Source organism: Macaca thibetana, chromosome 11 (genome assembly GCF_024542745.1).
Source record: "Macaca thibetana thibetana isolate TM-01 chromosome 11, ASM2454274v1, whole genome shotgun sequence".
Taxonomy (NCBI): Eukaryota; Metazoa; Chordata; class Mammalia; order Primates; family Cercopithecidae; genus Macaca; species Macaca thibetana.
This window is the reverse complement of record NC_065588.1, coordinates 21,327,673-21,350,923: the sequence shown is the minus strand read 5'-3', so window position 1 is coordinate 21,350,923 and position 23,251 is coordinate 21,327,673. Positions and strand designations below refer to the sequence as shown.

General features: G+C 35.3%; 1 protein-coding gene across 3 annotated transcripts in view; it reads right to left on the bottom strand.

The window, feature by feature from the left end:
• The window catches only part of LOC126930507 (solute carrier organic anion transporter family member 1B3), a 409,969-nt gene that overhangs the window by 81,318 nt on the left and 305,400 nt on the right, over positions 1 to 23,251 (bottom strand). For 2 of the 3 annotated variants that reach the window (XM_050747599.1, XM_050747600.1), the window contains 2 exons: positions 21,365 to 21,478; positions 17,106 to 17,254 (listed from right to left, as the gene is read on the bottom strand). The exons of the other annotated variant lie outside the window; for it this stretch is intronic. In XM_050747599.1, the coding sequence (XP_050603556.1) occupies positions 17,106 to 17,189 (84 nt within the window). In that variant the 5' untranslated portion in view covers positions 17,190 to 17,254; positions 21,365 to 21,478. The remainder of the gene's footprint in view (positions 1 to 17,105; positions 17,255 to 21,364; positions 21,479 to 23,251) is intronic. 3 annotated transcript variants of the gene reach the window in all.

Below are 23,251 nucleotides of genomic sequence, written 5' to 3'. Positions count from 1 at the left end.
TCATAAATAGTAGTATAATATAGAATATTTAACTTACTTATTTTAGAAGCTCATGGTAAGATTCAAAAGAAATTATGTTCATGTGTTCATGAACATGTTCGTGAATATCAATGCATTGTACATGTATCATATTTGGAAGACTATTGATTTATCCTTCTTTCTCTCTATTCATATAAATTTTATTTCTGAAACTTAAATTCATTCACAGTTCATTTACACAAATTATGTTAGCAGTAGGAGAAGAGCAGGAAGAGCGTTGAGTATCAAGTTGCTTGTTATCACCTCTGTAAAATACCTTTTGGATGAGTTTAAAATATGAATTACAGAGTGAAAAATTCTAAAACACTTTTCTCATGCATAAATTGGATGATGTACCCCAGCTCAAGATATAAATTTGTATTAAGCATCAGTATTATGCTTTTTAAAAGGTTCTTGTTTATAAACCTACATTGCTTTGCTTTAACTTTATATAATTTTGATAGATTAAGATAGCACTTTTTAAAATCTCAGATTTTTTTCCATTATTAACTAACATTAGGCAATTCTATCTTTAACAGTAGTCACGTTAGCCAAATAAATTTCTTATGATTAATTCCTCTTACATTTTACAATGCTTGTCATCTGTTTGTGCATTTCTGTGCTGATTTGATTAATTTCAGGCAAATTTTATAAATTCACCATTAAAATCTCATTCTTTTGTGATATCCTAGCAGTTGCCTGTGTCATTAGATTTAGTTGCTTATGAATTTTAAAGTTCTTTTACTTAAAAGATGAACATTTGTCATAAATTCTTTGTTTAATATCATTATTTTAATATAATATTTTCAAACATGGTAGAGTTTCAAAATCATAGACTTTGACATAATTTTTTAATCATTTACCTAATGTTGTTCTTTACAAATGGAGGGTGTAGCTCCTAGCATTCAAAGGTCTCTGTTATGAAATCACAAACCTATCTTCAAATTTACCTTTGTCTCTGTCACAATACTTCTTGTATTGATTTTGGTTTTTCTTTTCAATTACTACATACTTTCCCTATTAAAATACATGGCTATTTTATTATTTTTTTGTTGCCTTCAATACAGTTGCATGATTCAGATCAGCCTCTAGTAATCAGTGCTTTCTACCTCAATGCAGGGATTGAGTACGACTGTTCAGACGTTGGTTGCAGGGGTCCTCCAGAGTAAAATCAGAGTAGCTCTGAAGTCCTGCTCAACAGAGCAGCTGAGCAAAGGACGAAAGACTAACCAGCCTGGAGCATTCCTTTCTACAGGTAATCCCCTCAGTATTTCTGCAGTACCGGTTAACAATCTCTCAAAGCAATTTCGCATTCAGGGGCCTAAGGGAGCCATGGGTAAAGAAATGCTTGTCAAAGTGCTGAGTGACATGTGGTTTATTGGTGACTGGTCTTCGCCTTCAGGCTCATCTCCCTCCCCTTTTTCTGACCTTTGCGGGTTCACAATGACAGAGTTCTATCCTTTAGCTCTTCCCTTGTGCAATTACTATAAAAAAGAAACCATCATAGCTAGGTAAGTGTGACTTCAGGGCAAAATAGTGATGTTTTTGAGAAAACATTTCAAAAGAGAAAGAAAAAAGCAAACCGGTTTGAAGACACTATAAGAAGTAATTGTTTTAGAAAACACTTACCAGGAGTTTAAAGTAAGCATTACAAATACACAAAATATATAAGAAAAAAAATTAGCCAAATGACATAAAAGCAAAATAAGATAACAAAAAAGAAGTAGAAAATATGGAGTGCAAGATGTATAATAGTTTCAAATAATATATGGGTTTAAAACAAGAAAAGAATTGGAAAATAAAATTGGTTATTTCATTTAAAATATTGAAAGCATATATAGGTAAAATGTTAAGATACACATAGTTTTAAACTAAAATTGAGAATAATTTAATTATTAATGCCTTCAAATTAGAAAAAAAATAAGTTGAAGAGGAGAAATATTTAAAGAAATAATAAATGAAAATTTTCCAATAATTTACTAAGATTAAAAACAAACAAACAAAAACGCAGGTTGAGAGTGCCCATTGAATGCTCAACACAAGAGATAAGTAAGAACACAGACATATTTGGAAGAAGTATGTTAAAATTTATGAATATCAAAGACAAGAAAAAAATTTGAAGCCTTTCAGGAAAGAAAGTATATCCCTTTTAACAGCAAAAGTGGGTATACAAAAGACAAAGAAACATATTTTTTAAGTATTGAAGTAAAAGAGCATTGAACCCATAATTTTATATTAAGCTAAACAGTCACTCAACTATAAAGATATATATGCTCAAGCATATAAGACCTCAAAAATACTGTAACCAAACACTCACACTGGAAACAATTTTGGAAGAATTGCTTAAATAAATCAAATTCTGAAGATGTTGCATGAAATTTGTAAAGCAAAGTGAATAAAATACTTGATACATTTTCTCAATGTCTTAAAAAAATAAAACTAAAAACAGGTAAGGAGGTAAAATAGTCATAGTATCTAAAATTTAAAATTTTAGATTGAAAATCCAAATAGCATCATACTGTATAGATGGTAAGGAGGCATATCAAAGAGTATGTGAACATATGTCTCAGTCTGTTTGGAGTGCTATAAGAAAGTATAGCAAAATACAGCATATAAGAAAACTGTGTACTTTATAAACAATAGAAATTTACTTTCTACAACTCTTGAGCCAGGGAAATCTGAGATCAAGACATCAACAGATTTGGTATTTGGTGATAACTATCATCTCACTGCAACCTCACATGTTAGAAGGGGCAAGGAAGCTCTATTGGGTCTCTTTTATAAGGACATTAATTTTGTTCAAGACGACTCTACCTTCATGAACTAATCACTTTCCAAAGTCCCCCCCTTCTAATAGAATCACCTTGGTGATTATGACTCAACATACAAATTTGGGGAGAAACAAACATTCAGACCATAGAATCATGCTAGAGTGTTTGTCTTGTTATGAGAGAGATAGGCATATAAATTCAAAAAGTATAAGAAAGAATTTTAAGGGAGCATAATAAAGGAGAAAATCAGCATAATAATCTAAGATAGTAAAAACAAGTCTAACTATATCAATAGATACAATAAACATAAGTGGACAAAATTGCTAGTTTACAGATAGGTAATTTTTAGTTTGCATTTTTCTTCAAAATTTACCTCCGTGCTTTTTATAAGAGATATTGCTAAATCATGATCTTTCTTTCAATTAGCAAGGACACACAAGATCTGAATAACACTATTAACAAGACTGACCTCTCAGGCACATATAAAATTATACATCCAACAATTCAAAGAATATGCATTTTTATTAAGTACAGCAGGGAGACTTACAAACATTGATGATGTACTAGGATGTAGAGAAGTCTCAACTAATTTCAAAAATTAGTTGTCATAGCTTCCACAATGCAATTACAACAAATATTAGTGGCAAAAAAATTTATTAAGAAAAATCTCCAAATATTTGAAGAAAATTATTTTTAAACAACTGGTGTATTAATCAAGAAATCACAATGAAATCTTAAGTAAAATGTATAACTGTAAGACATGAGATAAGAAAATGCAATAAAAAATATATGCTCGCATTTCTGGTTTCTAGCTCTGGAAAACTTCAAGGAGCTGGAGGTTGCCGTTTTATAGTAACAACAACAAAAAACACTGAACCAATTTAAAATGCAACAACTCTTCCTGGATCTGTAAAAGAGGTGAGGACCAATGGCAAACGACTGCCTTCAAGATTGGAGAGACAAATAGGTGATTACAAAGAGTCACAGCTTACAGCAGTAGAGACTCATGAACAGAAATCACACAGGAACTAGTTAGTGTGAAGGTAGAAATACTTTCACTATACTTGATAAACTGCTAGAGTCTCATTCAGTATGGTTAAGTCAGCACTAAACACTCCAAGGGAACCCAGTCAGTGACCTCCACATTTTGAGTTTTCCCTCCAGGAGCTGTACCAGGTTCTTAGAGTAAATGTTGGAGAAAAATTATCCTGTTCTTTCAGTAGCATGAGGGGACAAGACGCATTTTGAAATAGACCAGAGCCCTCTGTTTTTAATAGGACTCGTAGTGCTTGCCCTCAGGCAGAACTAGTTTATCAGAGCCTCATAAGATGGTGTGTTATTAGAGCCTAAGTGACCCAAGGGAAAGGAAACACCCAACTCCAGCCAGTTCTAGTCTTCCATGTGACAGATGGAAAATACAAAAATCCATCTCTCGCTACCAAACCCATTCTGACTAAGAAGGAAAAAAAAAATACTACAAAACACTTGTGAAGGTTACAGTCCAGAGGCAAAAAAACAAAACAAAACAAAACAAAACAAAAAAGCCTCTTCTCTCCCACACCTTAGCAACAATTATTAAAGGCCTATGTATAGCATGTTTTTACAAAACTCAGTGCATTATGTCTGGATAACCAGAATATATTACAAGTCATCTAAAAGAAAAAAATATATAATTTTGAAGAGACAGAGCAAGAATCAGAACAGAATTCAGATATAGAAAGGATGTTGGATTTATTGGACTGAGAATTTAAAACAACTGTGATTAATATGCTAAGCATTCTAGTGGTAAAATAAAGAAGCAGGCAAGAACAGAACAATGAAAGCAGACAGATACAAATTTCATTAAAAAACAATATTATAATGTCAAAACACTGTAGCAGAAATGAAGAATGCCTTTGGTAAACATCAGTATACTGCACATGACTGATAAAAGGGTATCTGAGATTCAGGATATATGAATTAAAATCTGCAAAACTAGAAAGCAAATAAAAATAGCAAAGACAAAAAATAGAACAAAGTATCAAAAAACTGTGGGCCAACTAAAAAAGGTATAGCCTATACATAATGGAATCACTAGAAGGAGAAATAGAAAGAGACGGAAGAAATATTTGAAACAATAACAACTGAGAATTTCCCCCAAATTAATATCAGGCAAAAACAAACCACAGATCCTGGAAGTTCATAGAATAAAAAGTTATATAAGTGCTCAAAAAGTTACACCTAGTCATGTCATTTTAAAACTATAGAAAATCACAAAGGAAAAAAATACCAAAATAATACAGAAGAAAAAATACCTTCCCCATAACCTGTGTATTTATCCATCTAACATGAAGGAGAAATAAAACTTCCTCTGAGAAATGAAAATGAAAGAACCGTTTTGCTGTAGACCAGCCTTGCAAGATGTTAAAAGGCATTCTTTACAGAAAGATAAAATAGTATAAATCAGAAACTCAGATCTACTTAAAGCGAGGAAAGCATCAGAGGAGAAATAAGTGAGCATAAAATATAAATTATTACTTTTATTATTCTTAATCTAAGACATAACTGTTTTTAAAAAGTATCTATAATGTAGTTGATTATGTATACTGACAAAAAAATGAAATGAATGATAATAATGATACAAGAAATGGAAGGAAAGTATTAGAAATAATTTGCCATTATCAGGTACTCACACTACCCATGAAGTGGTATGAAGTCATGTGAAAGTGGACTTGGATTATTTGTAAATTTATCTTGCAAACTCCAAGGCTATGGACTTATTAATGTAACTACAGTCACACATGTCATAGTGACATTTAAGTCAATGTTGGATAGCATATACAATGATGGTCCCATAAGATTATAATACCGTATTTTTACTTTATCTTTTCTATTCTCAGATATGTTTAGATACACCAATATCACTGTGTTGTAATTCTTACATTCTTTAGTAAACTACAATAATGTACAGGTTTTGGTAGCCTCAAAGTAATAGCCTATACCGTAAGCTTAGGTGTGTAGTAGGCTACAATATCTAGGTTTGTGTATGTATACACTAAGATGTTTGCACAATGACCAAATTATCTAACAATGCATTTCTCATAATGCATTCCTGCTGTTAAATGACACGTGACTATATATCAGTAATCACTTTTAACACAAATGATCTAAATGTATTAATTAAAAGACTGAAATTGACACAGTAGATCAAGTAACAAGAACCAACTATGTGTTGTCTACATGAAACCCACTTTAAATATATAAACACATAGAGATTAAAAGTAAACATGATCCTTTGAAGGAGACGAGGCAGTCTGGTTTTTGGAATTTTCAGCCTTTTTGCACTGGTTTTCTCTCGCCTTCGTGGATTTAATCTATCTTTGGTCTTTGGTGTTGGTGACTTTCAGATGGGGTTTTTGTGTGGACGTCCTTTTTGTTGATGTTGATGCTATTCCTTTCTGTTTGTTAGTTTTCCTTCTAACAGTCAGGTCCCTCAGCTGCAGGTCTGCTGGAGTTTGCTGGAGGTCCACTCCAGACCTCATTTGCCTAGGTATCACCAATGGAAGCTGCAGAACAGCAAAGATTGCTGCCTGTTCCTTCCTCTGGAAACTTCATTCCAGAGGTGCAACTGCCAGATGCCAGTCAAAGCTCTCCTGCATGAGGTGTCTGTTGACCCCTGCTGTGAGGTGTCTCCCAGTCAGGAGGCACAGGGGTCAGGGACCCACTTAAGGAGGCAGTCTGTCCCTTAGCAGAACTTGAGAATGGTGCTAGGAGATCCACTGCTCTCTTCAGAGCCAGCAGAAAGGATAGTTTAAGTCTGCTGAAGCTGCACCAGAGCCGCCCCTTCTCCCAGGTGCTCTGTCCCAGATAGAGGGAATTTTATATATAAGTCCATGACTGGGGCTGCTGCCTTTCTTTAAGAGATGCCCTGCCCATAGAGGAGGAATCTAGAAAGGCAGTCTGGCTACAGGGGCTTTGTGGAGCTGCAGTGGACTCCAAACCAGTTCAAACTTCCTAGTGGCTTTGTTTACACTGTGAGGGAAAAGTACCTACTCAAGCCTCAGTAATGGCAGACACCCCTCCCCCTACCAAGCTCAAGCATCCCAGGTCAACTTCAGACTACTGTGCTGGCAAGGAGAATTTCAAGCCAGTGGATCTCAGCTTGCTGGGTTCTATGAGGGTGGGATTTGCTGAGCTACACCAAGTGGCTCCCTGGCTTCAGCCCCTTTTCCAGGGGAGTGAATGGTTCTGTATTGCTGGTGTCCCAGGCACCACTTGAGTTTAAAAAGAAAATCCTGCAGCTATCTCAGTGTCTGCACAAATGGCCACCCAGTTTTGTGCTTGCAACCCAGGGCCCTGGTGGTATAGGCACCCAAGGGAATCTTCTGGTCTGCAGGTGGTGAAGACTGTGGGAAAAACATAGTATCTGGACCAGAATGCACCATTCCTCACGGCACAGTCCCTCATGGCTTTCCTTGGCTAGGGAAGGAAGTTTCCCTAACACTTGCACTTCCCAGGTGAGGTGATGCCCCACTCTGTTTCAGCTTGCCTTCTGTCAGCTGCACCCACTGTCTAACAAGTCCCAATGAGATGAGCTGGGTACCTCAGTTGAAATTGCAGAAATCACCCACCTTCTGTGTTGATCTTTTTGAGAGCTGCACACTGCAGCTGTGATAAAATCTCTCAATAAACTAGGTATTGATGAAACATATCTCAAAATAATAAGAGCTATTTATGACAAACCCACAGCCAATATCCTACTGAATGGGTGAAAGCTGGAAGCATTCCCTTTTATTTGTTTTTGTTTTTTTTTTTCTTTTTTTTCTTTTTTTTGAGACAGAGTCTTGCTGTGTCACCTAGGCTGGAGTGCAGTGGCCGGATCTCGGCTCACTGCAAGCTCCGCCTCTTGGGTTTACACTATTCTCCTGCCTCAGCCTCCCGAGTAGCTGGGACTACAGGCGCCCGCCACCTCGTCTCTATTTTTTAGTAGAGACGGGGTTTCACCATGTTAGCCAGGATGGTCTCGATCTCCTGACCTCGTGATCCGCCCATCTCGGCCTCCCAAAGTCCTGGGATTACAGGCTTGAGCCACTGCACCCGGCCAGCATTCCCTTTGAAAACTGGCACAAGACAAGGATGTCTTCTCTCACCACTCCTGTTCAACATAGTATTGGAAGTTCTAGCCAGGGCAATCAGGCAAGAGAAAGAAATGAAATATATTCAAATAAGAAGAGAGGAAATCAAGTTGTCTTTGTTTGCAGATGATATGATTGTATATTTAGAAAACCCCATTGTCTCAGTCCAAAATCTCCTTAAGCTGATAAGAAACTTCAGCAAAGTCTCAGGATACAAAATCAATATGTAAAAATCGCAAGCATTCCTATACACCAATAATAGACAGACAGAGAGCCAAATCATGAGTGAATCCCATTTACAATTGCTACAAAGAGAATAAAATAACTAGAAATACAACTTACAAGGGATGTGAAGGACCTCTTCAAGGGGAACTACAAACCACTGCTGAAGGAAATAAGAGAAGACACAACCAAATGGAAAAACATTTCATGCTCATGGATAGGAAGAATCAATATCGTGAAAATGACCATACTGCCCAAAGCAATTTATAGATTCAATGCTATCCCCATCAAGCTACTGCTGACTTTCTTCACAGAATTAGAAAAAACGACTTTAAATTTCATATAGAACCAATAAAAAGCCTGTATAGCCAAGACAATCCTAAGCAAAAAGAACAAAGCAGGAGGCATCATGCTTCCTGACTTCAAACAATACTACAAGCCTCCAGTAACCAAAACAGCATTGTACTTTTACCAAAACAGATATATAGACCAATGGAACAGGACAGAGGCCTCAGAAATAATGCCACGTATCTGCAACCATCTGATCTTTGACATATCTGATCAAAAAAAGCAATGGAAAAAGGATTCCCTATTTAATATATGGTGTTGGGAAAACTGGCTAGCCATATGCAGAAAATGAAAACTGGACCCCTTTCTTACACCTTATTCAAAAATTAACTCGAGATGGATTAAAGACTTAAACATAAGACCTAACACCATAAAAACCCTAGAAGAAAACCTAGGCAATACCATTCAGGACATAGGCATGGACAAATACTTCGTGACTAAAACACAGAAAGCAATGACAACAAAAGCCCAAATTGACAAATGAGATCTAATTAAACTAAAAAGCTTCTGCACAGCAAAAGAAACTATCATCAGAGTGAACAGGTAACCTACAGAATGGGAGAAAATTTTTACAATCTATCCATCTGACAAAGAGCTACTAATATCCAGAATCTACAAGGAATTTAAACAAATGTACAAGAAAAACAAACAAACAAACAATGCCATCAAAAAGTGGATGAAGGATATGAACAGACACTTCTCAAAATAAGACATTTATGCGGCCAACAAACCTATAAAAAAAGCTCATCATCACTGGTTATTAGAGAATGCAAATCAAAACCACAATGAGATACCATCTCACGCCAGTTAGAATGGAGATCATTAAAAAGTCAGGGAACAACAGATGTTAGAGAGGATGTGGAGAAATAGGAACACCTTTACCCTGTTGGTGGGAGTGTAAATTAATTCAACCTTTGTGGAAGACAATGTGGCAATTCCTCAGGGATCTAGAACCAGAAATACCATTTGACCCAGTAAACCCATACTGGATATATACCCATAGGATTATAAATCATTCTACTATAAAGATGCATGCACATGTATGTTTATTGCAGTACTATTCCCAACAGTAAAGACTTGGAACCAACCCAAATGCTCATCAATAATTGACTGGTTAAGTAAAATGTGGCACATATACACCATGGAATACTATGCAGCTGAGAGGTGACAATGTGCTAGCAGCCCTCGCTTGCTCTCAGCCCCTCCTTGACCTCGGTGTCCACTCTGGCCACACTTGAGGAACCCTTCAGCCCATTGCTGCACTGTGGGAGCCCCTCTCTGGGCTGGCTGAGCCAACTCCCTCTGCTTGTGGGGAGGTATGGAGGGAGACGCATGGGCAGGAACTGGGGCTGCATGCGGTGCTCGTGGGTCAGCGTGAGTTCCGGGTGGGTGCGGGCTCGGTAGGCCCTGCACTCTGAGCAGCCAGCTGGTGCCACCGGTCCCAGGCAGTGAGGGGCTTAGCACCTGGGTCAGCAGCTGTGGAGGGTGCACTGGGTCCCCTAGCACTGCTGGCCCGCCCATGCTGCACTTGAATTATCACCGGGCCCCAGCTGCCTCCCTGCAGGACAGGGCTCATGACCTGCAGCCCACCATGCCCAAATCCCACCCTGCCACCACTGCCAGTGAGCTCCCGCATGGCTTGAGCTTCCCAGATGGGTGCCACACCGGCTCCGCAGTGCCGGGTCCCATTGACTGCCCAAGGGCTGAGGAGTGTAGGCACACGGCATGGGACTGGCAGGCAGCTCTGCCCATAGTCCCAGTGCAGGATCCACTAGGTAAAGCCAGCTGGGCTCCTGAGTTGGGTGGGCTTTGGAGAACTTTTATGTCTAGCTGGTGGATTGTATATGCACAAATCAGCACTATGTGTCTAGCTTATGGTTTGTAAACACACCAATCAGCACCCTGTCTCTAGCTCAAGGTTTGTAAATGCACCAATCAGTGCTCCGTGTCTAGCTAATCTAGTGGGGACTTGGAGAACTTTTGTGTCTAGCTAAAGGATGGTAAATGCACCAATCAGCAGTCTGTGTCTAGCTCAAGGTTTGTAAATGCACCAATCAGTGCTCTGTGTCTAGCTAATCTAGTGGGGACTTGGAGAACTTTTGTGTCTAGCTAAAGGATTGTAAATGCACCAATCAGCACTCTGTGTCTAGCTCAAGGTTTGTAAACACACCAATCAGCACCCTGTCAAAATGGACCAATCAGCTCTCTGTAAAATGGGCCAATAAGCTCTCTGTAAAATGGACCAATCAGCAGGATGTGGGTGGGGTCGGATAAAGGAATAAAAGCAGGCTGCCCCAGCCAGCAGTGGCAACCCGCTCTGGTCCCCTTCCATGCTGTAGAAACTTTGTTCTTTCACTCTTTGCAATAAATCTTGCTGCTGCACACTCTTTGGGTCTGTGCCACCTTTATGAGTTGTAACACTCACTGCAAAAGTCTGCAGCTTCACTCCTGAAGCTAGCGAGACCCTGAACCCTCTGGGAGGGACGAACAACTCCAGATGCACCACCTTTAAGAGCTGTAACACTCACCATGAGGATCTGCAGCTTCACTATTGAAGTCAGCGAGACCACGAACCCACCAGAAGGAAGAAACTACCGACACATCTGAACATCTGAAGGAACAAACTCCAGATGCACCATCTTTAAGAACTGTAACACTCACTGTGAGGGTCCGTGGCTTCATTCTTGAAGTCAGCAAGACCAAGAACCCACCAATTCTGGACACACAGCCACAGGAAAGAATGAGTTTATGTCCTTTGCAGTGACATAGATGAAGCTGGAAGCCATCATTCTCAGTAAACTAACATAGGAGCAGAAATCCAAACACCACATGTTCTCACTCATAAGTGGGAGTTAAACAATGAGAACACATGGACACAGTGAGGGGAACATTACACACCAGCACCTGTTGGGGATTGGGGGGCTAAGGGAAGAGTACCATTAGGACAAATACCTAATGTAGATGACGGGTTGATGGGTGCAGCAAACCACCATGGCATGTGTTTACCTGTGTAACAAACGTGCACGTTCTGCACATGTATCCCAGAACTTGAAGTATAATTTTTTTAAAAAAGTAAAGAAGTGGAGAAAAACATTCCATGGTAATAATCACCAAAACAAAGCAAGACAATCTAAATTAATTTTGGACACAGCAGACTCTAAAGCAAGGAAATTAACAGTGGTAAAAAAGGGGCATTACAAAATGATAAAGGGGTCAATTCTTAAAAAGACGTAACACTTCTTAACATAGAGGCACCAAACAGCAGAGCAGCAAACTATCTGAAGTAAAAGCTAGTAGAAATACAAGGAGAAATAAATGAATACACTATGGTACTTGGAGACTCTACACCTCTCCAGAAATGGAAAGATACAGCAGGAAAAAACAGGAAGAACATGATTGACCTTAACAACATCATCAATTAACTGGACATGATAAACATCTATAAGTTATTTCATCCAACAACAGCATTCTTCTTAAGCTTACATGGAACATTCACCAAGATATATCGCAGCCTAAGCCATAAAACACACCTTAACACATTTAAACTAATAGAGGTTGTAGTGACAACAATTAAGTTAAGCTAGAATATAACAGAAAGATAACTGGAAACATATCAAAATATGTGGAGATTAACTACCACACTTTTAAGTAACATATGAGTCAAAATAAATCTGAAGAAAAATTTTAAAACATTTTGAAAAAAATAAAATTAAACATACAAACGATCAAAATTTGTGAAAGGTAGCAAAATCAAAGCTTAGAGAAAGATTTATTACACTGAATGCATATATTAGAAAATAAGAAAACTCTAAAATCAATATCTAAGTTTCCACCTTGGGAAAATCAAAAAGAAAAGCAAATTAAATTTTAAGTAAGCACAAGAAAAAATAGAATAAAAATTAGGCCTGAAATCAATTAAATTACAAGCAGGAAATCAATAGAGAAAATTGACACAACCACAGGTTAATTCTTTAGAAAGATAATTGACCCAGCCAGGTTATCTAAGAAAATGAGGGAAGACACAAATTACTAATAACAGAAATAAAGGAGGGCACATAACTACAGATCCTATATACATGAAAAGGATAATAAAGAAATATTATAAGCAATACTCTGCCTACAACTATAATAACCCATATAAAATAGACCAATATATTGAAAGACACAATCTACCCAAATTTGTACAAGAATAGACAATATTAAAAGGACTATTTGTTTAAGAAATTGAACTGATTTTAATAACTTTCCAAAACAGAAAGAAACAGGCCTACATGGTTTCACTGATGAATTCTACCAAATACTTAAGAATTAATTTATATCAATTCTCTACAATTTTTTTCAGAGGTTAGAAGCAGAAAAAATACTTTCTATCTCATTTATTGAGGCCAACATTACCCTAATACCAAGATCAGACAAAGATATTACAAATAAGTCCTTAAACTGATAAAATATATTTAAAAAATAAATGTACTAAAACTTGGAAATAGGCAAATGTAACCAGCCCCACTTGCATTCAGCAATGGATTTCATGATAATATAATATTTATAAGAATCAAGGAGCACAGACAAATACCAAAATAAAACACCGTTTTATGCCTACTTAAATTGCAAAAATCTAGAAGTCACATAATTCCAAATGTTGGAGCGAATGTATACTCCAATTTTCATTTACATATTACTTGTGATCAAGTAAATTAATGTAGTCACTTTAAAAAGAAACAGCTTCCAGCTGTAATGACTCATACCGGTAATTCCAGCACTTTGGGAGGCCAAGGCAGACAGATTACTTGAGCCTAGGAGTTCAACACCAGCCTGGCAACAAGGTAAAACCTCATCTCTACTAAAAATACAAAAAAAAAAAAAAAAAAAGTGCTGGGTGAGGTGGCATGTGCCTGTAGTTCCAGCTACTCAGGAGGTGGGAGAATCACTTGAGCCTAGGAGGTGGAGTTTGCGGTGAGCCAAGATTATGCCACTGCACTCCAGCCTGGGTAACAGAAGCCCTGTCTCAAAAAAAGGGCAGCAACTATAATGCTATTATGTTGGAACTTTCCAATTTATTGAGTTTCTATGTAACACTGTGCTAAGCACCTTATAAATATCCTGACAACTCTGAGATAAATATTATTTCAATTTATTAATTTTCTAGCTTATGGATGTCATGACCTGTGAGTTGGGTCTCTTGAAGACAACGAAATGGTTGGGTCTTGCTTCTTTATCCAACTTGCTATTCTATGCCTTTTAAGTGTGAGCATTTAACCCATTTACATTCAAGATTAATATTGATATATGAAGATTTGATTCTGTCATAGTGTTGTTAGCTGGTTATTATGTTGACTTGATTGCATAATTGCTTTATAATGTCAGTGGGCTCTGTAGTTAAGTCCATTTTTGTGGTGACAGGTATCACTCTTTCATTTCCATGTTTAGGACTCCCTTAAGCATCTCTTGTAAGACAGGTCTAATGGTAACAAATTCTGTTAGCATTTGCTCGACTGAAAAGAATATTTTTTCTTATGAAGCTTAGTTTGGCAGAATATAAAATTCTTAGTTGAAATTTCTTTTCTTTAAGGATGGTGAAATTAGGTCCCCAATCTCTTCTAGCTTGTAGAAAGATCTATTGTTAGACTGATGTGGCCCCTTCTCTCTAGCTGCCTTCAAGGTTTTTTTCTTTCATGTTTACCTTGGAGAATCTGATGATTATGTGTCTTCTGGATGGCCATCTTGTATAGTATCTTGAAGGGATTCTTTGAATTTTTTGAATTTGCATATTGACCTCTCTAGCAAGATTGGGAAATTTTTCACGGACTGTGTCCTCAAATATGTTTTCCAAGTTGCTTACTCTTTCTCCTTCTCTTGCAGGAATGCCAGTGAATCACAGGTTTAGTCTCTTTACATAATCCCATATTTCTCAGAGATTTTGTTCATTAATATTTTTCTTTTAATCTTGTCTGCTTGTGTTGATTCAAAGGGGTAGTCTTCAAACTCTGAGATTCTTTCTTAAGCTTGGTCTATTTTGTTGTTAATTACTATAATTGTATTATGAAATTCCTGTAGTAAAATATTTAATTTCAGAAGTTAATTTTGATTCTTTCTTAAAATGACTATGTCATCTTTAAACTCTTGAATTGTTTTCCTGTTTTCTTTGGATTGTGTTTAAATCTTCTCCTGTATCTTGTTGAGTTTAAATTTGAAGAGAAGAAATGACGAGCATAATGATGAGGCATATACTAGCAGGTTCTATGTAATGTAGTTAGTTCAGTACAAAAATTGAGGAGAAGGGGTAGAAAAGAATCCAAGTATTTGATTTCTGAAAGTATTGTTTTTATTTACATGGATACATTATCAATTTGCACTTATACATTGCCACCTGCTGAGTCTGTACATATAAGTAACAACATGTATATTTGGGTGTGTGTATGCATGTTAGCAAGTGTTAGAATCCATGGTTGCTTGACACTCAATAATTTAATCTTAAGATAATTTTTTAGAAGTAGGGGGAAGTTATTAAAGAGAGCACTTATAAAACCCTGCTTGCCATAACATCTTGAGGGTACTAATATTACAAAAATCCACATTTATTTTAGCGATATGGGATAGAGTTGAGAGCATAAGATTTGGAATCAGATTGCCTGAGTTCAGACCTTCAGTGTACACAATTACCAACTTTGAGACCTAGGAGAAGACATTTGCCACTTCTATGTCTAGGTTTTTTTCATCTGAAAAGGGGAGATAATAGCATCCAGTTGATAGAATTGTGGTAAGAAAAAAATCTGTTAGCAAAAGTAAAACACTAAACCAATGTCTGGCATATATAGTAAATGCTCGATAAATGTTAGCTACTATTATTAAGGTTTCTCTCATCTTTTTTTATGCTCCTGAATTACATTTGTTTTACCATTATGTTTTCATTATCTTTCTATCTATAGAGATATCTCTAATTTATAATATTTCAAATACAGAAAATTAAGAAATCAGATAAAATGTAATTTAATGAAAGTAAAAGTCAATATATTTTCAACAACTTTTGTTAATACTTTGAAGTCCTAAACTTCATAAAAAATTAAAATACCCTTCATTTAAAAAATTTTCTTTCATCATGTTTTCATTCCTCATGAATAAAAAGTAAGCTCAGAAATGCAACAGACTTCAACTACAGGCACACAGGTCTTTACAGAATTATTGTAAAATGATTGTTGAGTTTAATATTCTTTCTCAACAACATATCAATGTTAACAACTTAAGTTAGTGAAAATACTATTTTAAATATCACTTGTAGACTTGATTAACCAATTTAGCGATGTTTCTGAAATACCAGCATTAGTGATGTCAGTCTTATCCCAGTATCTTCCTCTAGCTCTGGTCGTCTTCATTGGGCTGCAGTTAAGGTCCTTTCCATACAATGCTAATTCCGTTACTCCCAGCTTCTCCAGATATGCTATAAGGGATCACTCTGGAAATGTTATTGCTCCAGGCAATTTGCTGCCACTTTGCTGTGCACATGTAAGTGAAATCACTGAAACACTCAGTATTTCAAAATAAAAACAATTCAGTACATTATGTTACCCTTAGAATATAGAACATAATTCACTTGCATTAACCAGTACTTTTTCCTTATGTCTGCCATTCTGCCTAAATAATACTCAAATATTTCATCAGAGAAGATTTTATCAGTGATCTCAGAAAACAAATTTTATGTTCCCTGGACGAAGTTAAAAGGAACCTTTTATCACATTATTGCAATCGACTCCAATCTTGGTGGTCTTTATTCAGCTGTATATAAGACTACAAATTTGACTAAATAAAAAATGTAAAACATTTGCTAAAAGGTGACCCTTATTTATTTGTTGATTTCCTCAAGACTTCCGTATGGGGATTTAAAGGCTTTGACTTGGGTTCCAGGGTTTTCAATTCACAATGTACATGACTTCAGGTAAATTTCTTAACTTTTCTGAGTCTTGGCTTCCCATTTAGCATTGTGCTTAGGAGTACTCCTTCCTGTTTATAAAAATGCCAGCATCACTTAACACCTCACCTGTATCATTTAATACAGTTTGTGTCAAAAGCAAAAGGCAGAATTATTACTTTTATCAGCTCGCAAATGAAAAAATTAAATATCTTTTCTAAATCATCAAACAGGTCTTTGAGCCAGGTTTTTGACTATCATAGACTTCTGTTCCATGAGCCTAAATTACTTATCAGAATTTTTTTAAATGCTGTTTTTTTAAAAAGAATTTTTAAATAAGACAGTATCACAAAGTGAGTCCCAAGACATTTTCTAAGTTTCTAAGTTAATTTCAAGAATTTTTAACATATTATTCATTTTGCATTTTTATTTTTAATCACATTCGTAAGTATCTCGTGATCAATCCAAAACCAAAGAGAAGCTATCAAAATATTTCTACATTTTCTACATTGATAAACTTTTAAGTATCAAAAATTTCACCAAAGAAATACTTGATCAGATTAAAAGACTGGTTGAAATGAAGGTATGAATCATTATGTTAATATTTCAATATATGCTTCAATTGAAAATCATAATTTGAAATATAATGTTCTTTTTAACAACTTGCTTTCTATACATTAAAGTTCCCTGTTTACTTATTTTAGCTCAAAAACATAAAACTTATTCTACCTTCAATCCATTGCAGTGTCTTGTTTTCTTATTCTCTGAAGATTGTGCCTCTGCTGTTTTATCCAAATGTTGATTTTGGTCCATGATTGAAATATAGATATCATATGAATATTTTCAGTTGTTGTTGATGCTTCGTTTGAAACAATCACCTATTAAGGAAGAAAAAATATAGTTTATTTTATTTTTTACAGTATATAATTTAGAAATAAGAAAAGCCACAAGGCCATCATCAATCAATCAACCATTCACTAACATTCATTCAGGGTCTACTATGTCTTGACCACTCTGCTAGATCAATGCTGGACACAAAAATAGGAAAGACAGACACAAATTCTAGCCTAAGGATATTATAACTTAATAGAAAAATAAATTTGTGGAGAGAAATTTGAAACAAATAGGTAATATAGAATCACACGCCAGATTACACGAACATTTTACATTATAGAAACTTAAATTATCTTTTCTACACACCTATATTGTAAAATTTATAAAAGCAAATATATGTTTTCTTTATCCTTATAGTTTTAAAATGTGCCAATTAGTCCCTTGCACAGAGTAGATATTCAAAATGGATACAAAAACAATATAAACAATTAAATCAGAATGGCCTCAGACAGTTTAATAAAGGAGACACCACTGGAATCAGGCTCAAAAGGCAGACAGAATTTGGATTTGTTAAAAAGAGCAAAGTGTACTCCTAGTACTTCTCAGAGCAACTCTGGTATTGCTTGACTTTACCACCATCATGATGTTACTTTATTTTGATTTTGTTCATTTCTTTCCCAAGAGAAAATGCATATAGTTGAAAATGCAAATTAAAAAAAAACAAAGATTCTTCCTCTGACTCTTGTCCCCTTATCCAGAAATATAATATGCATTTTTCAGTAAGTACATAATATTTTCCTTTTCAACACAAGTCCTAGCATACCTTAAACATTATTTTCTACCTTTTTATCTTCTTTATATACTTAACTTTGTGTTAATAAAAGTCTTTCTCATTTTTCTTATGGTAGCAGGGTATTAAGTTGTCCATAATATATGTAACTGGTTCTATATTAATCAGCATTTAGGTTGTATCTAATCATTTCATATTAAAGATGTTCTTAATATATTGTGTGCCATTTTGGTTTTATGTGGCCATATCTGCAGAATAAGTTCAACAACTAGAGTTTTGGAGTCAACGTATAAGGGAAATTGTTATTTTGAAAGTCATTAAGGTCCTATTTTAAAGACTAGTAAAATGACTTAACTTTTTACTTCAATTGACTCTTTTATATAGAATATTATGTGTTCTTCACGGAGTTTTAGAAATACATTCTAGTTCATATGTGTGTAAACAATACATATTTATGTATCTAAGATATCTATATAAGCAGACACAGCATAGATACATGATATTAAATAGGGCACTAATTATAAAATATGTGTGATATATGTTATATGTACAGTTGATACTTGTTACAATAGTTATGTTTAATAAAGTTGCTGGGAGCACTGAACATCTCTCCAAGGTTGTTCCTTGGAGAGACGTCAGGGTAGTTACGTGCCTGTGTGTCTCTGGTCACAATATTTTTCTAAAATGTTCAATAGAGAACTGTGTTTTCTGTATGTTTTGTTTAAAGACACTTTATTTAATACATACTCTTGATTATTAACATTGAATTAGTTGTCAATAACACTGCAGTTCAGGCTTAGAGGAAGCTTATACAGCTTATGTGTCTTTTCCCTCGGTTACTCTCATGCACTGGACAGCACTCAGCACCATCTTTGGGGCCCATTTGAAACATTAAACTCAGAAACACAAAACACAAAAGTGCCAAAAATGTGGCAACAAACACACTGTGAAAAGGATATTTGTTTATCATATGTGAGCTGAAACAGGAAGACAGATCTTCACTTTGTTCAACCTCAGTTAGGAACATGGCAGCTCAAATTTTTCACCACTTTGCACATGCATGTGAATGCCCATGAAAGCCCAGCAGTATTGATTTTGATGTCACAAAGGAATTTTAGTGAGTAGATAAATTTTCTTACATAGAATTTGTGAATAATGCGGCTCGACTCCATATTTCATTCACTAATTTATTCAACAAGGGCTTATTGATTCTGAATAATATAAATATTATAATACATATTTAAGGGATAGTGCATAAATGCGGAAGCAATAAATAGGATATTATCACTTATGTATATGTGAGTATATATATACATATGGTTGAATACAGAAACCCATATATGTGTACCTCTAAGTGAACTCCAATTATTACATTTTGTGTGTGTGTGTGTTTTATGCATGCCTGTACCTAGATAAGTCGGGTTTCTGGGTTCAGTGAGTGAGGAAAAAGTCAATGACTGGGTAGTCTCAAGGTAATAAGCTGTCCTTTGATAAATTTCACCCCACTTTTTCCATGAATATCTGTTTCTATTTCTTTCTTCATAATTTAAATATTAGGAAATCCTTTTTTTAAAAAAAATTATGTAATAGCAAATATCTTTGTATGACTTGCAAGGTGGATACTCTTCCCTTAGTTTTAGGCTTTTATTTTCTCTCTACTAACAAATATTCTTGAAGTCTTGAAGGCTATTGTCCCACCACTCCAAACCTGGTTTATTTCAATTGATTAACTTCTGTTTGTCCTGTCTCCCACCTTTCTTTCTATCCTATGTATTTATCCTAAGAAACTTTCAAAGATCCCTTTAACCACACAAAATAAAATTCATGGTTTCTATTTGAGGGTCTTCACAACCTAAACCAAGCCCGTGATTTTAGAACCATTCTCAAAATACCCATAGCACCTGCAGACACATCGAACTACAGTCCCAAGAAGAAAGCTTTCTGCCCTCCTGTATGTTTCTTTCAATCCTGAATGTCCTTTTCCATCTCTTGGTTGTAATGCTGATCCAAATTGTACCTCTTCAATATTTTCATACTTACCTCCCATTGATATCTTTCACCCTGCTGTGCCAGTGGAGAATATACCCAAAGTCATTACTTTTCTTTGTATTTCCCCCACTTCCCCAGACAACTACTCCACATCTCTCTCCTAGATCTTCAGATAAAATATGGAGAAAAAAAGGTGGACACTTTGTTCTTCATGTCACCAAAATGTTAAATAAGTAACTACAAAGTAACTAGAAAGTTGGAATATTAATTTAGGCTTGACTAAATGCCACACTTTCTAATTCACCTTGACATTTAACATATTTTTCTCTGAACATATTTTTTTGTCTTAAACTTCAAATGATTTACATAAATGAATTTTGAGGACACCATTTGTTTATAAGATAGACAGAGCCATAGGCATTTGGATTTAGTATTGCATCTCTTTCCTGAATAATTCAGTTCTTCCAAATCTGATAGGAGTAGGGTGCAGGGCAGAATCTTATCAGCCTCTACTTATCTGTGTCAAGCTTTTAATACTTAATGGGTTATAGAAAACTGGTTTAGGCAAAGTGACCCAATTTCTACCATGTACCTATGCAACTGAGGAGCAAAAAGGAAAAACAGCATTTGCTAACTTCTTAGACCTTTCATAGGGGACACATCCCCCATCTCCACCTTACTTTCACAATAAAAACAATTGTCTTACCAAGGCAGACACTTTTCTGAATTGGAGCGGGGAATTAATACTTATCGAGGCCTTAGTTCATGCCAAAAACTGTGCTGAGAACACTTTTTGCTTATTTAATTGGAGATAAATTATCTAGAAAATGTATTTCCCTTCACCCTGTATCAAACTTAAGTTGAAATAAGGAAGTTGAGGTGGTTATGTGACTTTGAGACACCTATTTTTTTTTTATGTTTGCCAATTAACTCTTCCCTCTACTCCCACCCTTGGCCGCCTTCATCCAGCTAAGAAGACATCAAAGAAATAAGGAGTCTAGTGTGATCAGTCAATGTAGTTGATAAAAATAATTATCCTGTAGCATATTTTAAGAAGGTAACTAGAGCTTCATTTTTGTGACTTGATTTTTATTTGTTTTAAAATTAATAAGACCAAGATTTGAAACTTTATATTTAAAAATATAAAGATATTATTTTCTCTACTTTATTTTTAACAGTATAAAAATCTGAGGCTCTTCTACTCCCAGAAAGAATATTTACTATGTTTTGAGAACTCAGAATGTAAGCATGTGGAAGACACAGAGCATAACATTTGTAATATTTATCAAGACCATCAAAATCTTTTTCCATGAAATTAGTGAAAATTTCTTACATAAAATATACGTTAAAATTAGAGAATCTCAATGGTTCTTACCTGGACTTAGAATCCTACAGCAACTGCAACAAGTCCACCCTTTATTCCTCTTAAAATAGTTGGCTTTTTGAAAACAAGTCCAGTGATGATTAACCATCTTATTATGTCATTGCTCTAGTCAAACAGATAAAACCTAGTTAGTTTTAAGAGTTCATCCCAGCTGCCAATATTTAAAGATTATATTTCTCAGAATTCTCACATTATTTTATGTTAATCTTAACAAGTCAACCTTACTTTTGGGAATGGCTTTTACTTGTTTATTCAATTAAGTTGGTGGCATAAGATTTTTTTCTTTAAAAATATGAATACAATAAATTATTCAAGGTACTCAAAACTTCCAAATAGGAAATAATTTAAGACACAAAAAAATATTCTTACAGGTTACACTGGCATTTACAAATTAAAATATACCCTCTTTGCTTGGTACATAGGTATGGTTCTAATATGGTATATATGGAGACTGGATATACCATCTGGAATAGGAAAGTCCAAATTAACTGCAATACCATTTTTCTGAATGACGAAAATTAAGACTGCTTTGTACGATAGATTCTTTACATCAAAACCTGAAAGAATTATTAATACCACAGTTTCCTTTTATTGACTTGACTTTTGGAGAAAGGAAGAGCTTAACTCAGTTAAAGTTTTCTTGAGTAGAGATGAAGTTTAATTAATTCAATAACTGAAACATTTTAGACTCCCAATTATACTTCAGACATTAAGCTCTCTTCTGAAATAAAATACCCTTCTCTCACATAAACATATATACTTCAGAAAAGTGTGAAGATATGTGTGTGTATATACACACAAACATACATGTATACATATATACACACACTTACATTTAGACACATATATACACACATATATATGTGGTAATGTGAGGATGCATATATGAGAATATGGTTACTCCTTATCATTCGTGGGACATTTGTTGATATGGTTGCAGCAAAATGTATTTGATGTCTGTGTCACAGTCATCTGATTGATTAGTTCTATTCTTGGTTAATTATTGAGAGTATTGGAATCATGAGACAAACTAAAGAGTGTAGAGGGGAAGAATGATTGTGCAAAACTGAGAAATGTAGACCCAAGGCCAAAACATTAGAGTAAGGCTTCCAAATACTCTGCTGAGTAAGAATCTACTGGCGAGTTGTCAAAATAGCAATCCAGTCCCATACCCAGCAGACTCTGGCTCAGGAGACCAAAGATTATGCCTTTTAAATAAGCACTTTGAAAAATTTTCACGTACTGCCAGATTTGGATATCATAGCAGGAATGCAGAACATTTTCCATCATTTTTATGGACTTCCTTTTATTCACAATGGGAATACAGTTTGGGTTTTCTCAGGATAATGGTTTTCTCCTCAGACACCTATTTCATTGAAAACACATCAACATGTTTGGAGACTAATATATATATTATATACAATGAAGATAAAACAGTACAAACTAACAACCTTTTTAATCCTAAGCTAAAGGTGCCAGTTGTAAAATTCTTCAATATTTTCAGAGATCAAAGAGCATTCTCTGTGCCCCTTTCTCTTCCTAATTGTGTAAATAATTAGACCGCTCATTTTGTGGGATCATGGAAAAACAAGAGTACACCAGGGGAAAGACGTTGTGAAACATCTTTCAAGATCAATATTATGCTAACAGTCATGCATCAATTAGATGACAAAAATAGATTGAAAGAATCAGCTGAATTTTTTGCAGGAACAACTATCACAGCTCTGATGAAATATCATGGCCTTTGAAGTCTGAAAGACTTAAATGCCAATATGTCTCTGCTACGTGCCAGCAGTATAAACAACAGTAAGTTATTTACCATTTCTGAGCATCAGTGCGCTCATCTATAAAGTAGGAAGTCAATATTTGGAATAAAGA